This window comes from Nelumbo lutea, chromosome 1 (genome assembly GCF_056320005.1).
Source record: "Nelumbo lutea isolate HS-2025 chromosome 1, American lotus-T2T, whole genome shotgun sequence".
Lineage (NCBI taxonomy): Eukaryota > Viridiplantae > Streptophyta > Magnoliopsida > Proteales > Nelumbonaceae > Nelumbo > Nelumbo lutea.
This window is the reverse complement of record NC_142684.1, coordinates 207,968,358-207,984,085: the sequence shown is the minus strand read 5'-3', so window position 1 is coordinate 207,984,085 and position 15,728 is coordinate 207,968,358. Positions and strand designations below refer to the sequence as shown.

At 35.7% G+C, this 15,728-nt stretch overlaps 1 protein-coding gene across 1 annotated transcript; it reads left to right on the top strand.

Annotated features, from left to right (window-relative positions):
• The first annotated feature begins 9,279 nt into the window (after window positions 1-9,279).
• On the top strand, window positions 9,280-15,728 carry LOC148880658 (ATPase, F1 complex, delta/epsilon subunit). Its single transcript, XM_088962633.1, has 2 exons — window positions 9,280-10,989; window positions 15,187-15,728. The coding sequence occupies exons 1-2, from the start codon at window positions 10,732-10,734 to the stop codon at window positions 15,529-15,531; spliced, it is 603 nt and encodes a 200-aa protein (XP_088818759.1). The 5' UTR covers window positions 9,280-10,731; the 3' UTR covers window positions 15,532-15,728.

The window sequence follows — 15,728 nt, the reverse complement described above, 5'->3', positions numbered from 1 at the left end:
CTTGCATAGGGTGTAGCTAACTGTTTATTTTTAATGTTAAATTTATATTATTTGAATAACATTTAGATTGAATAATTTAGAGAATCATAATTTATCTTAAATATTTCAATAACTAAAGAAATATTTAAAAAATATATTTAAATAAAGAGAAAAATAAAGAAAATTTAAGGCTAGGTCGGGCCATGAACCGGGCTAACCCATGTTTTTTTTTAATTAAAAAAATAAAAAAAATTAATATAAAATATAAAAATAGACAAAAAAATAAAAAGATCTTAAAAAATAAAATAAAATACAAAAACCTGAACTTTTTAACAATCATAAAAACCTCCCTATAGTTTCATTTTAGCAAAAACCTCCCTGCTATTTTTAGAAAATTTGATAAAAACCTTCCTTCCATCAAAGATCATGACAGACAATGTTAAACCGATGAACAAATCTTTCCAAATACTTATTTTACCCTTTTGCAAATTAATTTGCATTTATTTTTAGCAAAATACACCTGTCAACATATTGTCACCTTTCCCTTTCTCATAGTACCGAAGAAGCACACAGTGCAAAGGGCTGTCTCGAACTAGAGTATCTCTGCTCCGTCCAGTTACCTGGCGTGCGCCAAACCCAGTGGCTTTATGTACCAATCCACTAGAGACACCATATTGGGCTTTGGTCAAATGGACTGACTGGGATATATGGAATACGTGGATTATCTTCTTGGACTAAGAGTTCACCTGAGGATCCAGGGGTTGACAATGAAGCAGGACACAAGACGGTATGGAACATATTCCACATGGTTGCCACCTTCGTGGACCATGGTTTCAGAACCATCATTCCCAATAGCTGATACTGGAGCATAGGATGGAGAGTAAGGAGAATGTTCAGTAAGTTCATTCATGTCCTGCTCTACAGGTTCCGGGCGCGCTTCCACAGTCGGAATGACAGAATCATAAGATGGGGAGTAAGGACTATACTCAGGATACCAGCGGTTCAACAATCAACATCAGATTGCGTCGCTTGTGGAACAGACGGATAAGAAGGGAGAGACGAGTAGTCGGGACAGGCAAAGGAGGAATTTTCATTAGAATCTAGAGGTTCCACAGCTTGCGGATTTGGGGAGAATGAAGCGTGAGATAAGGAATAGGGAGCATGAGAATCTGAGGCCTCTGCATAATGAGATATCTCTGTACATCCACGAATTTCTGCCTCGCCTGATGCGGATAGAGAGACAGGAGAAAGATCAGACCCAAGATCCAATTCCCTACGACGTGCTAAATGAGGAAGATCGAGATACAAATTCAGATCCACTCTCCTATTTTGACCTTCATTTCCCTCATCTGCCATCCCCAAACCAACCCCAAAAACTTCATGGTCTGGTGGTTTCAAGCAGGAAAAAGAAAAGCCTAAAAAATCATATATAAAAAATCCGTAAAATTTTTAGAATTCAAGAACATAAAGCCTATGATTTCCAGGAAAAGAGCAAAAAAAGAAACAAAAAAGCCCTAAATAAACCGCAAAAACTATGAAGATATTCGGCCTCAAGAAAAACTAAACAAAACCCTAATTGTCCTTCGATCAAGACACCCGACGAACACCACCTCTCTTTGAAATTTCGAACTCCGTACAAAGAATCGATCTGAAGTTGTCGGGTTGAGTAAGAAAAGACGGTAAAGAGGTCGATGGGAGAGGGGAAGATGACTATGTCGATTCGCGTATTTTAGTAAAAATATATTCAAATTAATTTGTAAGAGGGTAAAATAGGTATTTGAAAAGATTTGATCATCGGCTTAATGTTTTCCGTTATGATCATTGACGGAAGGGAGGTTTTTGTCAAAATTTTTAAAAAGTGGGAAGGTTTTTGCTGAAGTAAAATTATAAGGGAGTTTTTTTGTGATTGTTAGAAAGTTTAGGAGAGGTTTTTGTACTTTACCTAATTTTATTTTATATGAATTTTGATATATATAAATGTTAATATATGTAATAATAAAATGAAATAATATATTAAAATTGAAATAAAATTATATATATATTAATATTATATAATTATTGTATAAAATATATATGGGTCGTGTTGGGCTATGCCAACACACGGGCTGCGAGCAACATGACTTGCTCGATTGTATCGTGTTGTGCTAGCCCATGGAATTGAAACCCGAGGCCCGACATAACCTGCAGTCCATCGTATTGGGCTATAGGTGCTACCCGATTTACACCTCTACCCATGACCCAAAGGCAAAAGCAGTTTGGCATGCGGTTCAATTTTTAAAACATTGGCTTGGACCGATTCCAATAAAGTTGGGCTTGGTGTTTTGGGCCCAAGCCTAAGCCCGAGGGCCTAAATTCTTATCCAAGCCCAACCAACAATGAATCGGGTAGTCTGATCTTTGGAACTAGAGTGTGTAGACAATGGTCGAGTATGTGAGGGGGGGGGTCCAAGTTGCCTTGTCACAGGTTGCACACTAAATGTGTATGCAAAGTTCAAGTTTTTAATATTTTTTATTAATAAAAATTTAAAACTGAATTAAAGAAATATTTAGGATTGCCAAGAGGTCGGGTTTGGTACAATTGGTTAAACCACTCAAACCATCACTTGGTCAAGATTCCAGGTACAGTTTGACTAAAACCCAAGGAGAGGTTGAAAATTGTTGATTTGGTCAAAAACCATTTGATCTAGGCAATTGGAGCGTTGCCCCGTTCGACCCAAGGACAAGTTGCACACTAAATATACACTAAATGTGTATGCAAACTTCAAGTTTTTAATATTTTTTATTAATAAAAATTTAAAACTGAACTAAAGAAATATTTAGGATTGCCAAGAGGTCGGGTTTGGTACAATTGGTTAAACCACTCAAACCATCACTTGGTCAAGATTCCAGGTACAGTTTGACTAAAACCCAAGGAGAGGTTGAAAATTGTTGATTTGGTCAAAAACCATTTGATCCAGGCAATTGGAGCGTTGCCCCGTTCGACCCAAGGACAAGTTGCACACTAAATACGTATGCAAACTTTGGGAGGCCATAACATTGCACTTCGATATCTAATTGAGGTGTTTCTTTTTTTTTTTTATTTTGGGTAACTATTTTTGCCAAAACCCCTTTTTTGCCCTTAAATTGTAATTTTTCACATTTTACAAATAAAAAACTTAAAACTAAATTAAAAGAAATATTTAGGGTTTCCAACGGATTGGGTTTGGTTGAATCTGACTAGTTGCACTGCTCAAAACTCAAAGGGAGGTAAAAAATTATTGACTTGGTCAAAAAATGCTTGACTCAAACGGTTGGACCGTTGACCCGTTAGACCCAATGATTGAGTTATGGGTTGCACACCAAATGTGTATGCAAACTTCAAGAGGCGATAACTGTGCACTCCAATGTTCGATTGAAGTAATTTTTTTTTGGATAACTTTCCAAAATCTATGCATTCCAAGGAGCCATAGGTGCCTTGCCCTTCTATTTTCTCAAAAAAATCTTTTTTTCTTCAAATTGAAATTTTTATTATTTTTTTACAAATAAAAAAATTAGTATAAAATAATACCTACATTACATGTACAATATAACTATACATTATTATTGAAAAAATGAATGTTTATCAAAACAGTTCGGCCTCTAGTTTGACCTTTTGGCCCAACTTGTCCACGTGGCATGACTTAACCCATTCAACTTGGCCGGTCAAACTAGTGACCTATGACCTAGAGGCAAAATGGTTTGGCCTCCGATTCGATTTTTAAAACATTGGCTTGGACAAGTTCCAATAAAGTCTGGCTTGGTGTTTTGGGCCCAAGGTTAACCTTGAAGGCCTAAATTCTTATCCAAGCCTGACCAATAGTTCGCCGGGTAGCCCACCAGCCTGTTGACAACTCAAGCTCCAAAAAAAAGTCATGGTGTTTTGGGCCTGACTCGAGCCCAAAGGCCTTAATTCTTATTCAAGCCTGATGGCTAGTTGACAACTTAGGCTAAAAAAAATGTTAGGCTTGAGCCAGAAGCCTAAATTGTCCAAGCCTGACTTTAGGGGAGAGAGGGAGAGAGACAGAGAGAGTAAATAAATTATTATTTAATTTAATAATTTAGTAAATTCAACAAATAAAAATTGATGGACAATAATTTATTAAAATAAAATAATTAATTTAGTAAAGTAAATAAATAAAAACTCATTTATTATTGGGATGTGAGAAGTACAGGCTATACCAACTAGACTTGTTCATGGGCTTGGTAGCTCAGTTCATCCTGACCCTTTAACAACGTTAAATTAATTAATTAAATAATTTGAGATAGCCTTTACCAATATTGTGTTGATAATACAAAAAAATTATTTATTTATTTACTTATGTTACTAAATTATTTAATTAGTTAATAATTTAACAAATTATTATTGCTAGCAAAGTAAGACCTAGAATTGTGTGTATATTTATATATATTTACTCTCTCACTTGATTGTCTATTTATCTCATTTATTTTACTAAATTTATTTATTTATTAAATTGAATTAATTATTATTTAATTATTTCCAATTATTCCACTATATAAAACAAAAATACAATGACAAAAGTCATCTCTCCCTCTTTCACTCAATTGCTTGATGGTATTGATTACACACTAAAAATACAATGACAAAAATATGAACCGAATAATTGAACCGTTCGACCCAATGACCGAGTTATGGGTTGCACACTAAATGTGTATGCAAACTTCAGGTTGCCATAATTTTGCACTAAATGTGTATGCAAACTTCAGGATGCCATATTTTTGGCAGAACTTGTCCACGTGGCACGACCTAACTTGTTCAACCTAGTCGGTCGAACTAGTGACTTGCAATCCATAGGCAGAAACGGTTTGGCCTCCAATTCAATTTTTAAAACATTGGCTTGGACAAGTTCCAATAAAGTCAAGCTTGGTGTTTTAGGCCCGAGCCTAAGCCCGGGGGCCCAAATTCTTATCCAAGCCCGACCAACAATACGTTGGGTAGCCCGATGGCTTGTTAATAGCTCAAGCTCAAAAAAAAAAAGTCGGGCTTGGTGTATTGTGCTTGATCTCGAGCCCGAAGGCCCAAATCCTTATCCATGCCCGATAGCCAGTTGACAACTCAGGCTCGAAAAAAGTTGGATTTGAGCCTACAAGCCTAAACTCCCAACCAAGAGCAGGTCGGATAACCCAAAGACCTGATGTAGCCCATTGGCAACCCTTAATTAATTAATTTAGTAAAATAAGTAAATAAATAAACCCGTTGATGGCCCTACATATTGGGCTTAGGAGAGAGAGAGAGATAATCTCTTATTAAATAAATTATTATTTAATTTAATAATTTAGTAAATTCAACAAATAAAATTTGATGGATTACATAATTTATTAAAATAAATAAATTAATAATTTAATTTAGTAAAATAAATAAATAAAAACTCATTTATTATTGGGATGGGAGAGGTACAAGCTATACCAACTAGACTTGTTCATGGGCTCGGTGGCTTGATAGTTCAGCCCAACCCATCTACAACACTAAATTAAGTAATTAAATAATTTGAGATAGCCTTTACCAATTTTGTGTTGATAATACATAAAGTTTAATTTATTTATTTACTTATTTTACTAAATTATTTAATTAGTTAATAATTTAATATTCTAACAAATTATTACTGCTAGAAATGTAAGACCTAGAATCGTGTATATATTTATATATTTACTCCCTCACTTGATTGTCTATTTATTTCATTTATTTTACTAAATTTATTTGTTTATTAAATTAAATTAATTATTATTTAACTATTTACAATTATCCCACTATATAAAACAAAAATACAATGACAAAAGTCATCTCTCCCTCTTTCACTCTATTGCCCGATGGCCTTGATTATTTAATTATTTAATTATTGTTTTGTTTCATTAAATTAAATATATTATTATCCATAAATTTTTTATTTATTTTAAATAGATATTTTTCCAATAACATTTTAATTAAAAAATTTACCTTTCGCAATTTTTTTCCTATACAATAATTTAGCTTTGGCAAGCCACTTACCATCATGTTTTGCCCTTGCGTAACAGGGGCCCCTTACTAGTTTTGATGTTAAACAACATTAATAATTTGAACTAAAATGAAAAAAAAATATTAATAAAATTAATTAAATATATTGAAAATAAATTTTATGCAACTTTAAATCAATAATTGTTTAGGTTGTGTTTGGTTGTAGTGCAATTTTACTTGCACTAGTACAAATGCATAGGGGTGGAAATGTAAAAAATGCAAATTCTTGTTTAATTTGTTTTGTATTTACTTTATTCTGCTTCATGTCTTAATTTACTTCATTTGTACTGAAATCAAACAAAATAAGCTAAAATTTGAAACAAAAATAAGTCATAACTTACACTCAAATCATTTGCATTGCCATGGTTTTGCATCAATGCAAATTTATTTGTATTGCAACCAAACACAATCTTAGTAAAAATGCATCGTGCAAATCTGATATAGATTTTTAAATACAAAAATATATTCGTTTAAATCAATTTTTATCGGATCGGGTGAGGTGGATTCTTTTTTTTCGAAGCCTGACAAGGCAATTCATTATTTGTCAAAATCAGATTTGGTCCTCACAAGACCGTGCTAAAACCATTCACATGGTCTCTTGCAACCTTGCATGGGGAATATCTCCATAAAAAATATACAAATACGGAGATATTCCTAATATACGATTGTAAAAAGATTGTGTAAACAGTGTGAGCACAATCTTGTGAGAACTTAATCGATACATTGTTGCAGAAAAAGATGGGTAAAACGACCATGTCTGCATTCAGTGAAGAAGTAAACTACACTTAAGCTAAATTGGCATATGTTAGTATGTATTGTATTGAGCAATGGAAGAATCTTTGAATATAAGATGCAATTTCATTTGCACTAGTACAAATGCATGGGAGTGCAAATGAAAAGAATGCAAATTCTGATTTTATTTTGCTTTGGGTTTTACTTTATTTTGCTTCAAGTCTTGCTTTATTTTGTTTGTACTCCAATCAAACAAAATAAAATTAAATTAAATCATAATTTGCACAATAAACATTTGTACTGCCATGGTTTTGCATCAATGCAAATAAATTCGCATTGCAACTAAACACAACTAAGAGAATTTGGATTAGCCAAACCCAATACCTATTTAGTAGGTTGTGTAACTAATGCTAATGCTCTGCATTAGTGATAAAATATAGGGAAAATTCCTAATCAGTATCCTATAGTTTGGCTCAAATGATAATTTGGCCCCCGAATTTTAAAATGTGACAATCCATCTGTTAACCAGTCCATTAATCAGTCGTTAAGTGATATTTGAAAAGTCAAAAATGCTCTAAAAATGCCATCTAATTCTCTTTATCAAGCATCCAAACATTAACAACAAAATGTACGATCCCAAATTCTAGATTCTTCTAAAGAGTCACCAATTTTTTGAAATAGAAGAAGAGGCTAAGATTTGAGTTTTTTGTCAACATTTGGAAAAGAGAATTAAATGGCATTTTTTTTTAATTGTCACATTTTAAAATTCATAGACCAAATTATCACTCAGGCCAAAATACAAGGTACTAATCAGAAATTTCCTAAAATATATGATGCCCATGGTATTTGTATGTGCCCATGTATTTTTATTTCTAGCTTAAAGGGTTATCATTAGCTTGATTTGATAGCCCGCCGAAACAGCTATTGTGTTCGATCTTCAATCAGTTATAATGTATTTATGCACCAACAAAGCTTTTATAACCAGTAAAGCATCTCCCTCAACAATGATTGACACACCCAATTCTAATAGGAATACGTATGCTTTTAAGAGGATCGTAATGGATTGATAATGAATTGCTTTTTGGCTTGAGAAAAAGGATAAATTAGAAAGACGACTTTGCATTATGGGATCAGTGACAATTACTCATTAAACATTCATTTGCGACCAATTACTCCTTAAACTTTCGTTGGCTGCTAAGTCAATTGATGGAATGCATTAAATTATTAAAATACCCACTTGAATAATTAAAGCTTAGGTATGGCAATTTTTCCTATTTTCAAAGAGACGGGATTAATGAATCCCCCTTTTAACTAGTGATATGCATTTTCATTATTCTTAATATAAAAGATTTTATTAAAAAATAAAGAAAAATGAGATCCTCCTTCATCTTCTCTCTCCTTCTTCCTCTTCATTCTTAAGTAGGTTTACGCCTCTTACGTTCGGAATTACGCATCATGCCTCTAAGTAGTGGAACGCCTCACATCATGCCTCCGCGTTTTAAAACATAACTTGATATATTTTATGTTATTTTTTTTATCAATTTATAAACTTTAATTAATTTTGTTATTAAGCTTTGAGGCTTATTCTTTACAATGCCTTGAGTCTTACACCTTTAGCCTTTTATTCTAATTTTATTATATTTTGTTTTCAATTTCATTATACCATTTCATATATAAACAATTGTATACATCAAAACTCATATAGAACAAAATTTCAATATTTTTTTTTTCAATTTCTTATCTATCTAATTATCTCGTTAATTTGTGGGAAAATTCCTTATTAGTACCCTATACTTTGGGCCTAGTGGCACTTTGGTCCCCGAACTTTAAAATGTGACAATTCAGCACCCAAACTTTTAAAATGTATCAATCTAGTACTTATCATTAACTAACCGTTAAGTGACATTTGAAAAGACAAATGCCCTTTGAATTTCATCTAATTTTCTTTATCAACCATCCATATGTTGATAAGAAATAAACAATCTCAAATCCTAGCTTCTTCTATTCAAGAAAGTTGGGGTTCCTCTCAATGGGCATTCCCGTGATTCAAATTTTCTTGAACAGAAGAAGCAAAGATTTGGGACTGTTTATTTTTTATCAATGTTTGGATGGTTGATAAAAAGAATTAGATGACACTTGAAGGGTATGTATCTTTTCAAATGGCACTTAATGGATGACTAACAGGCTGGTTAATGGTAGATACTAAATTGGTATATTTTGAAAGCTTTAATACTAAATTGTCGTATTTTAAAGTTCAAGGTACAGGGTATGAAAATTTTTCTCAATTTCTTTTGACATTTTTCATTAATTATTTTTTTCAAAGTTTCAAAAAAATAAATCATGTTACTCAAACCCAATCTGAACCCGCTTAGACTCATGCCGTGGGCGGTGCACTGGACGCGTGAACCCGCCAATTAGAAGCGGCCACGTCGGCTTGTGCGAGTAAAGTATAACGTTAACGGACCTTTACCCGTTAGCTTAAGGCATCCGGTTGAACCGGACACAAAAGGACAAAAATCAAAAGTTTTCTCTAGGTCATTTGAACTCTCCCCATTTCTTGTCATCCTCTCCTCCGAGCCCTAACCCAAGCATCTCGCCGGCCACTTACCACACACCGGTCTCAGTGACCGTGGAACGGCGGCTAGAACTCCAGCATTCCGGCAGGAACTCTCCAATCTCTCCAAAGATTCTATTATCCCTTATTCTTCTTCTTCATGTTATTTTTGCTCTTCTCTTCTCAAACAGATCGAAGATCCCTAGTAGCTCACACCGGCAGTCAGTAGTCACAGGATCTTCAACAGGTTGAAGATCCCTTAGCAACTCATATTGCCCTGTTTTAGGTTTCATTTTGTTGAGCTGTAAGCTGTAATGCTTACCTGAATGTAAGCATTTGATTTGTTTACCCTGAAATTGTGGGTTTAAGGCTTCCGAGTCCAAAACCTCCTAGTTCGACTGGTTTTTATTTGATTTGAGCCATGTGATAATCGAATCTACTTTCGACTTCGGCGGCAAAATCAACCTCTTCTCCACCTCTTGGTCCACTTGACAGTTTCGGTTTTCGCTTTCTAACGTCTATTGCCCGTACGCCGCATAGATTTGGACGTTCTTTGTCCTCCGTCGCTGTCATCATCTCTGTAATCGTTTCTGTGAGAAGACAAACGGAGGTATCGTATGTTTCTCCAAGACAGTTACTCTAACGGAAGTTATAGTATTTCCTTCCCTTCGTCTCATAGATGTGAATTACAAGTTAGATTGGCAGAACTGTCAAGTTACTCTAACGGAAGTTACAGTATTTCCTTCCCCTCGTCTCATAGATGTGAATTACAAGTTAGATTGGCAGAACTGCCAAGTTACTCTAACGGAAGTTACAGTATTTCACTATTTCTCGATTATCTGCCCAGTTCTTGGCAGACCTGCAAACCCAGATGAACGGGCAATTCAGCTTGGAAGATACAACTATTTCTTCTATAAACAAAGATTTAAGAAATCAAGGTCCCTCAACTTTCTAAGATCAAGTAACCTACGCTTTAATGTCCAAAACCACACTCCACACACCTGCAGCAATAAAGAAGAAGAAGCCGACGTGGTCACCTCTGATTGGCGGGTTCACGAGTCCGGTGCACCATGGGTGCACAGAACGCGGATTCAAAAAGGAACTCAAAACATAACCCGTGCAAGGATTTGATCGGTTTAATATGTATGGGTATTTACACGTGTAAGAGGATACTTGTCACATACTGGTTGGAAGTTCACGACAATTGCAGCGCAAAAAAGTGCAGCTAATTCGATCCCAAATTCCTAAAGCCAAAGGTTTCGTCAAGGCTTTCCCTTTTCGCTTCATCGCTTTCCTTTATTTTTGGGTCATTTTGAAGACAAGGAACGAAGGAGAAACACAGAGGAGTGAGTGACAACACCCTTCTCTCTCTCTCTCTCTCTCTCTCTTTCTCTCTCTCTCGTCAGCGAGTCCCGACCGAGCGACCAAACTGCCCGACCATGTTTCGACAAGCGCCTCGTCTGTTGGCCAGAGCCACCTCCATCATGAGGGCTAGGTCCTTCTCCACCGATCTTCCCGCGGCTCCCACTTCCGATTCGTCGTTCGTTGAGGCTTGGAAGAAAGTGATCCCCAACATCGACCCACCCAAGACTCCCCTCTCTTTCATGCAGCCTCGACCGCCGACGCCTCCTTCGATTCCCGGGAAGCTCACTGTCAACTTCGTTCTTCCTTATCAATCTGAGCTCGCAGCCAAGGAGGTGAGTGTCAGTTGGTAGCGTCTTTCTTTATTTCGATTTTTGGAATTTTAGCACTTCTTTTCATGAGGGTTTGTTTCATTTAGGTTCGTTGTTATTGGTTGTAGTGATGATGATAACGAGGTTGGGTTTATTTCTGTGGGTACTTATTTTTTAAAACTTAAATGCCAAATCTTCTTGTTTTGCTATGCGATAATTGATGTAGGAAGTTGGCTTTTTCTTCCTTTTTTTTTTTTCGATTCTGAATACTTGGGGGATATGAATTCGGTGAGGTTTTGTTTCTAGGGTTTTAAATTTCTCGAAAGAGCCTTGTTTACGTGTTTTGATTATTAATTTTCTGGAATAGTCGTTTAGTTTGTTTCTCTTTTGACATTTGGTCAATGCAGAATGTTTTGGTGAATAGATTTTCCAATGAAGTAACTCCACCTTTACGTGTGGTGATTATTTTTCTGGACTTTGTCCTCTTGCCCTTTAATTTCAAGGTTTATGATGCAGGCACGGCTGGTTCAAATTCTAGGATTACCTAATTGGAGAAGTTTGGTTTATTGGGTAATGGTGACACCGGTTAATGCTGTTTGAAGTTTGAACAATTAATTGCATATCCTATGAGTGTGCCTTCCTGACATTTCTTGCGAAACCCTTGATTTCTCTCCCGAACTTCCTGATTGGATGTTTCGTTTAAGTGGATGGTTTTGCATCAACTCCCGCTTATGAGAGGGCTTTATCGTTTCATACTTAAAAGAACTGGTTTTCTCTAAACCGGTTTGATACTTTCTTGGTAGACTTCAAGTATTTTTGCTTCATTGGTTGGAATCTCCGATTAACTTCCATTGGAAATGCTTGGCTAGTTTGTGCTGGATGTTGTATTTTAAACTATTGGATGTGAGATCTGATGGTGCACTATTCAAGAATTTGGGCACCTATGGATGCAACTTCGATTAGTTTGAGTTGGGGAATTTGTTATTTTCAATGGGCCCGAACCTCAACCCAAGCCTGATGTAGTTGAAATTCTTCATATCAGGAAACTTGACTTGCAATCCTATGGGCACCAGAGCATGAGGTAAAAGAGAGGGGGGGGGGGGGGGAGGGCGAGGGAGAGAATTGGAGTTCCAAATGATAAAAAATGAAGGAAAGCATTTGCGGGCCATTAAGGCTGTATGTCATCACTAATGAACAATAGGAACTAAATATAAAAGAATCTATTCTTCAACTCCCCATGTTCTAAGTAGGCAGAGTATATTGGAGTGGGTTCATGGCTGAGACAATTAGAGAACTAATTCTGAAAAATCTTGAAAGATTTGGGGCATTTCTGGAGTGTGTTTATAGATATAAGATATCTTGGTTAAGGCCCTTAAGACTGCATGCTTCAAAGGTGCAAATAAATAAATAAAAAAGAATTGAAGGAAATGGCTATTGTGTAACCTCTCACAAAAGAAATGTAATATTCTTCACTTCCTCAAGCTCATGCAGGTCTCTTCATTTATTTATGTATAAAGGGAGGATAGTTCTGTCATGGTTGCTGGTGCCACATTATGAGGTTATATGACATGGCATATTGCACCACCTACTTAAGACACCATATCTGTTACCTGTGTTTGATAACCAGCTGCATCAGATGCTACAAGACATCCCAGTGACCTAACTGTTGTCTTTTGCATTAGCAATTGGGTCATAGAGTACTGTTCAATATTTCCATGAGGTTGGCATTTGCCCCCTCCCCTGATCCTACTTTTATTTCCTTGTTACAAAGTACCCCAATACAGCTCTTCCCCATTCACACCTTGTCTGAGCAAAGCTTCAGTCAGCATATTTGCTGATCTGTGGATCCATGTAAATCCTGCTTCCAGCTCTGTTGCAATAACTCTCATCCCTCTCAAGTAGTTCCAATACTATATTCTTATGTCCTTGCTATCATTTGTTGTAGAAACACTGTATCATCTTTCTCATTTCTTTGTATTCCATCAACCTGGGATGCTTATATCACTTCCCTTGATTTTTTTTTTTTTTAATTTTGTTTTCCTAGTAAGCTTAGATCTTTTGTCTTACAATGAGCCAACTTCAGAACCATAATATTGAAATTTTAGTTCTTACTTTAATGGCTATTAAATCATGATAAAATCATAAAAAAATGGTATTGAATATGGTTCTCCATCTGCCTGATTGCTCAGCTTCCATATTATTCTGTTTCAATATTTAACTGAGGTTCAAGAAAATGATCATATACCATCTATGTTGTTTTTCTAACAAAATATGATCCTTAGGCTTTGCATGGGGCAAATTATGTATGAGCTTGTGACATAAGTTTACTAATATCACAAGGTTTCTTGTGCTGCCGATCAAGTAGTGTGCAACAGAGGTCAAGTAGTGTTTCATGGACACAGGCACGGGGTCAGAATCCTATGTAAGTCTAAGAGTCTGACTCAGAAAGACAAGAAAACATGGATTCATGTACACATCCATGGAAAAATAAACACTATTAAAGTAGTTGATATATATGTATATATGTATGTATATTGGAATTCTTACATTATATTACCTGCAAAAAGGGGTATTACCTAATTGTCTTCATTACTAAATGAGATCTGATAAAAAATGGCATTCATCTTGTGCATTAGCTGTTCATTTATGTAAAATAATCTAGGAGATAAAAAGGAATTGTTATTATCTTCTGTAAAAGTATCCAACATTCATCTGACATAGACATGCCATCTATTTAGAAGAGTCCATGCAACACTAAGGTCAGGACAAGGCCAGTTAAGAGTTTTTGAGACTGGTTTTTGTGTGGCATACTGCTTGGATTGTTATCCTCCTCCCTGGTGTATTCTGATGTTGAAAATCTTGTTAATTCATTGAAAACATTTGCAGAACAGAAAAACCATTTGAACAAGCCAAGATATTAGGTATATTTGTTTGAATTCTTGCTATGGAGTTCAATATTTTAAATGCCTTACTGCATTGCTCAATGGAATTGATTATACTGTAGTTGAAATTTATGATTAAAGTGATATTCTCTTATGAAATTAATGATGCTATGTTTTTTGATAGATGCAAAATTCGTCATTATTGAAATACATGGATCGTATCCAATAAATTATGGGTCATATTTGTTAAAAACCATCATGTGCCTACCTAGTCTTGCTTTGTTGTCCTGATGACTATGATCCTAATTGTTGACAGCATAGCTGTTTAGTAGTCCACAGCAAAACAATAAACATTAAAGAACATTGTGTGCCGCTCCCTCTTTGAATTCCTTGCTTGTCACTTGGAGGTCAATATGCCTTGATTCACTTGCTGAAGTTAGAATCCTGGAGGATGATTATATTGTTTAATCAATTATAGTAGAGGGTAGATAATATGCAGAAAGTTGATATTTTTGTTTATTATTGTAAGTTAAAAGGTTAAAAGAATAAAATAGTCTGGGGGACTAATAAATGGAGCTCCCTATGTAATCACACCACTTAATACGATTGAGTTGCCACATACACAGCCACTAACTGCAGTTACTGCACGGTGCCATGGTCTGCTCTAAGTTTGGAATTGGGTAGTTTGAGCTTAGGCTATTTTAAACACTAAACTTCAGTCAAATATTGGATTGAACGTTGCTGCTTTTAGAATGACATCTGAAAGTTGGTCACATTTTATTAAATATACAACTACAGAAGACTATCAATTATAGATGAAGTATTATTCACTTACTGTTAAGTAACTGATTAAAACATATTAATATAGTTGAATAAAATGAGAATTATACATTTACATTTGTCTACTTGGCTGCGTCAATTTTTCATGTCTGTCAAGCCAAGTTAGGTGTTCGGGGAACTTGCTCTGGATTTATACTTTATTAGGATGAGGTCATGAAACTAAAGCAAACTGAAGTCATGCTATGAAGTATGTAGTACTATAGTACAAATGTACTTTCGACCAGGTTGAATCCACATTGGCCTGATCAGATGATTGTAATAATCCAAGCTATAGACTTTCATTTGAGTGGTCAGAGGTGGTTGGCACTTGGTAGTTAGTTGCTACGAGCTTGTGGCATAGGAGATCATCGAGTTAGGTCCCGAAGCATCTAAATGTACAAAATTTTGTCAACAAAGCTGGCTTTAGAGTCTGCGAGATGGGCACTGAAAATTTCTAAATAGTGAGCAATAATTAGATGAAGGATTAACATACTAACATTCAAATACTTCTGTGTTTCAGGTAGACATGGTCATAATCCCAGCCACAACTGGGCAGATGGGTGTTCTGCCTGGTCATGTAGCCACCATTGCAGAGTTGAAGCCTGGGATCTTATCTGTGCATGAAGGAAATGATGTGACCAAGTACTTCGTTAGCAGTGGATTTGCATTTATCCATGCAAACTCTATTGCAGACGTAGTTGCCGTTGAAGCAGTACCGATTGACCAAATTGATCCAGCCTTGGTTCAAAAGGGCCTCGCGGACTTCACCCAAAAGCTTAGCACAGCCTCGACTGACTTAGAGAAAGCCGAGGCCCAAATTGGTGTGGATGTCCACGGTGCTCTCAACTCTGCACTCACGGGCTAGTGGTAGTTCTTTTACTGTTGCTTCAGTCTTTTAGTTGTATCAGCTTCACTGTCATTTCGTCTTGAGCAAGAAATCTTCAAGTGTTTATCTCTTTCAGCTTTTCTTGTATGCAAGATTATGAATTCTCCTTGTTTAGGTTTTGTCATACTTATTTCTAGCAAGTTAAAATAAAATTCTGGACATTCGTTGGTCTGTCA

Coding starts and splice junctions, on each gene's coding strand:
- LOC148880658 (XM_088962633.1), top strand. CDS start 10,732: ATGTTTCGACAAGCGCCTCGTCTGTTGGCCAGAGCCACCTCCATCATG. Junction 10,990..15,186: donor CTGAGCTCGCAGCCAAGGAG/GTGAGTGTCAGT, acceptor TCTGTGTTTCAG/GTAGACATGGTCATAATCCC.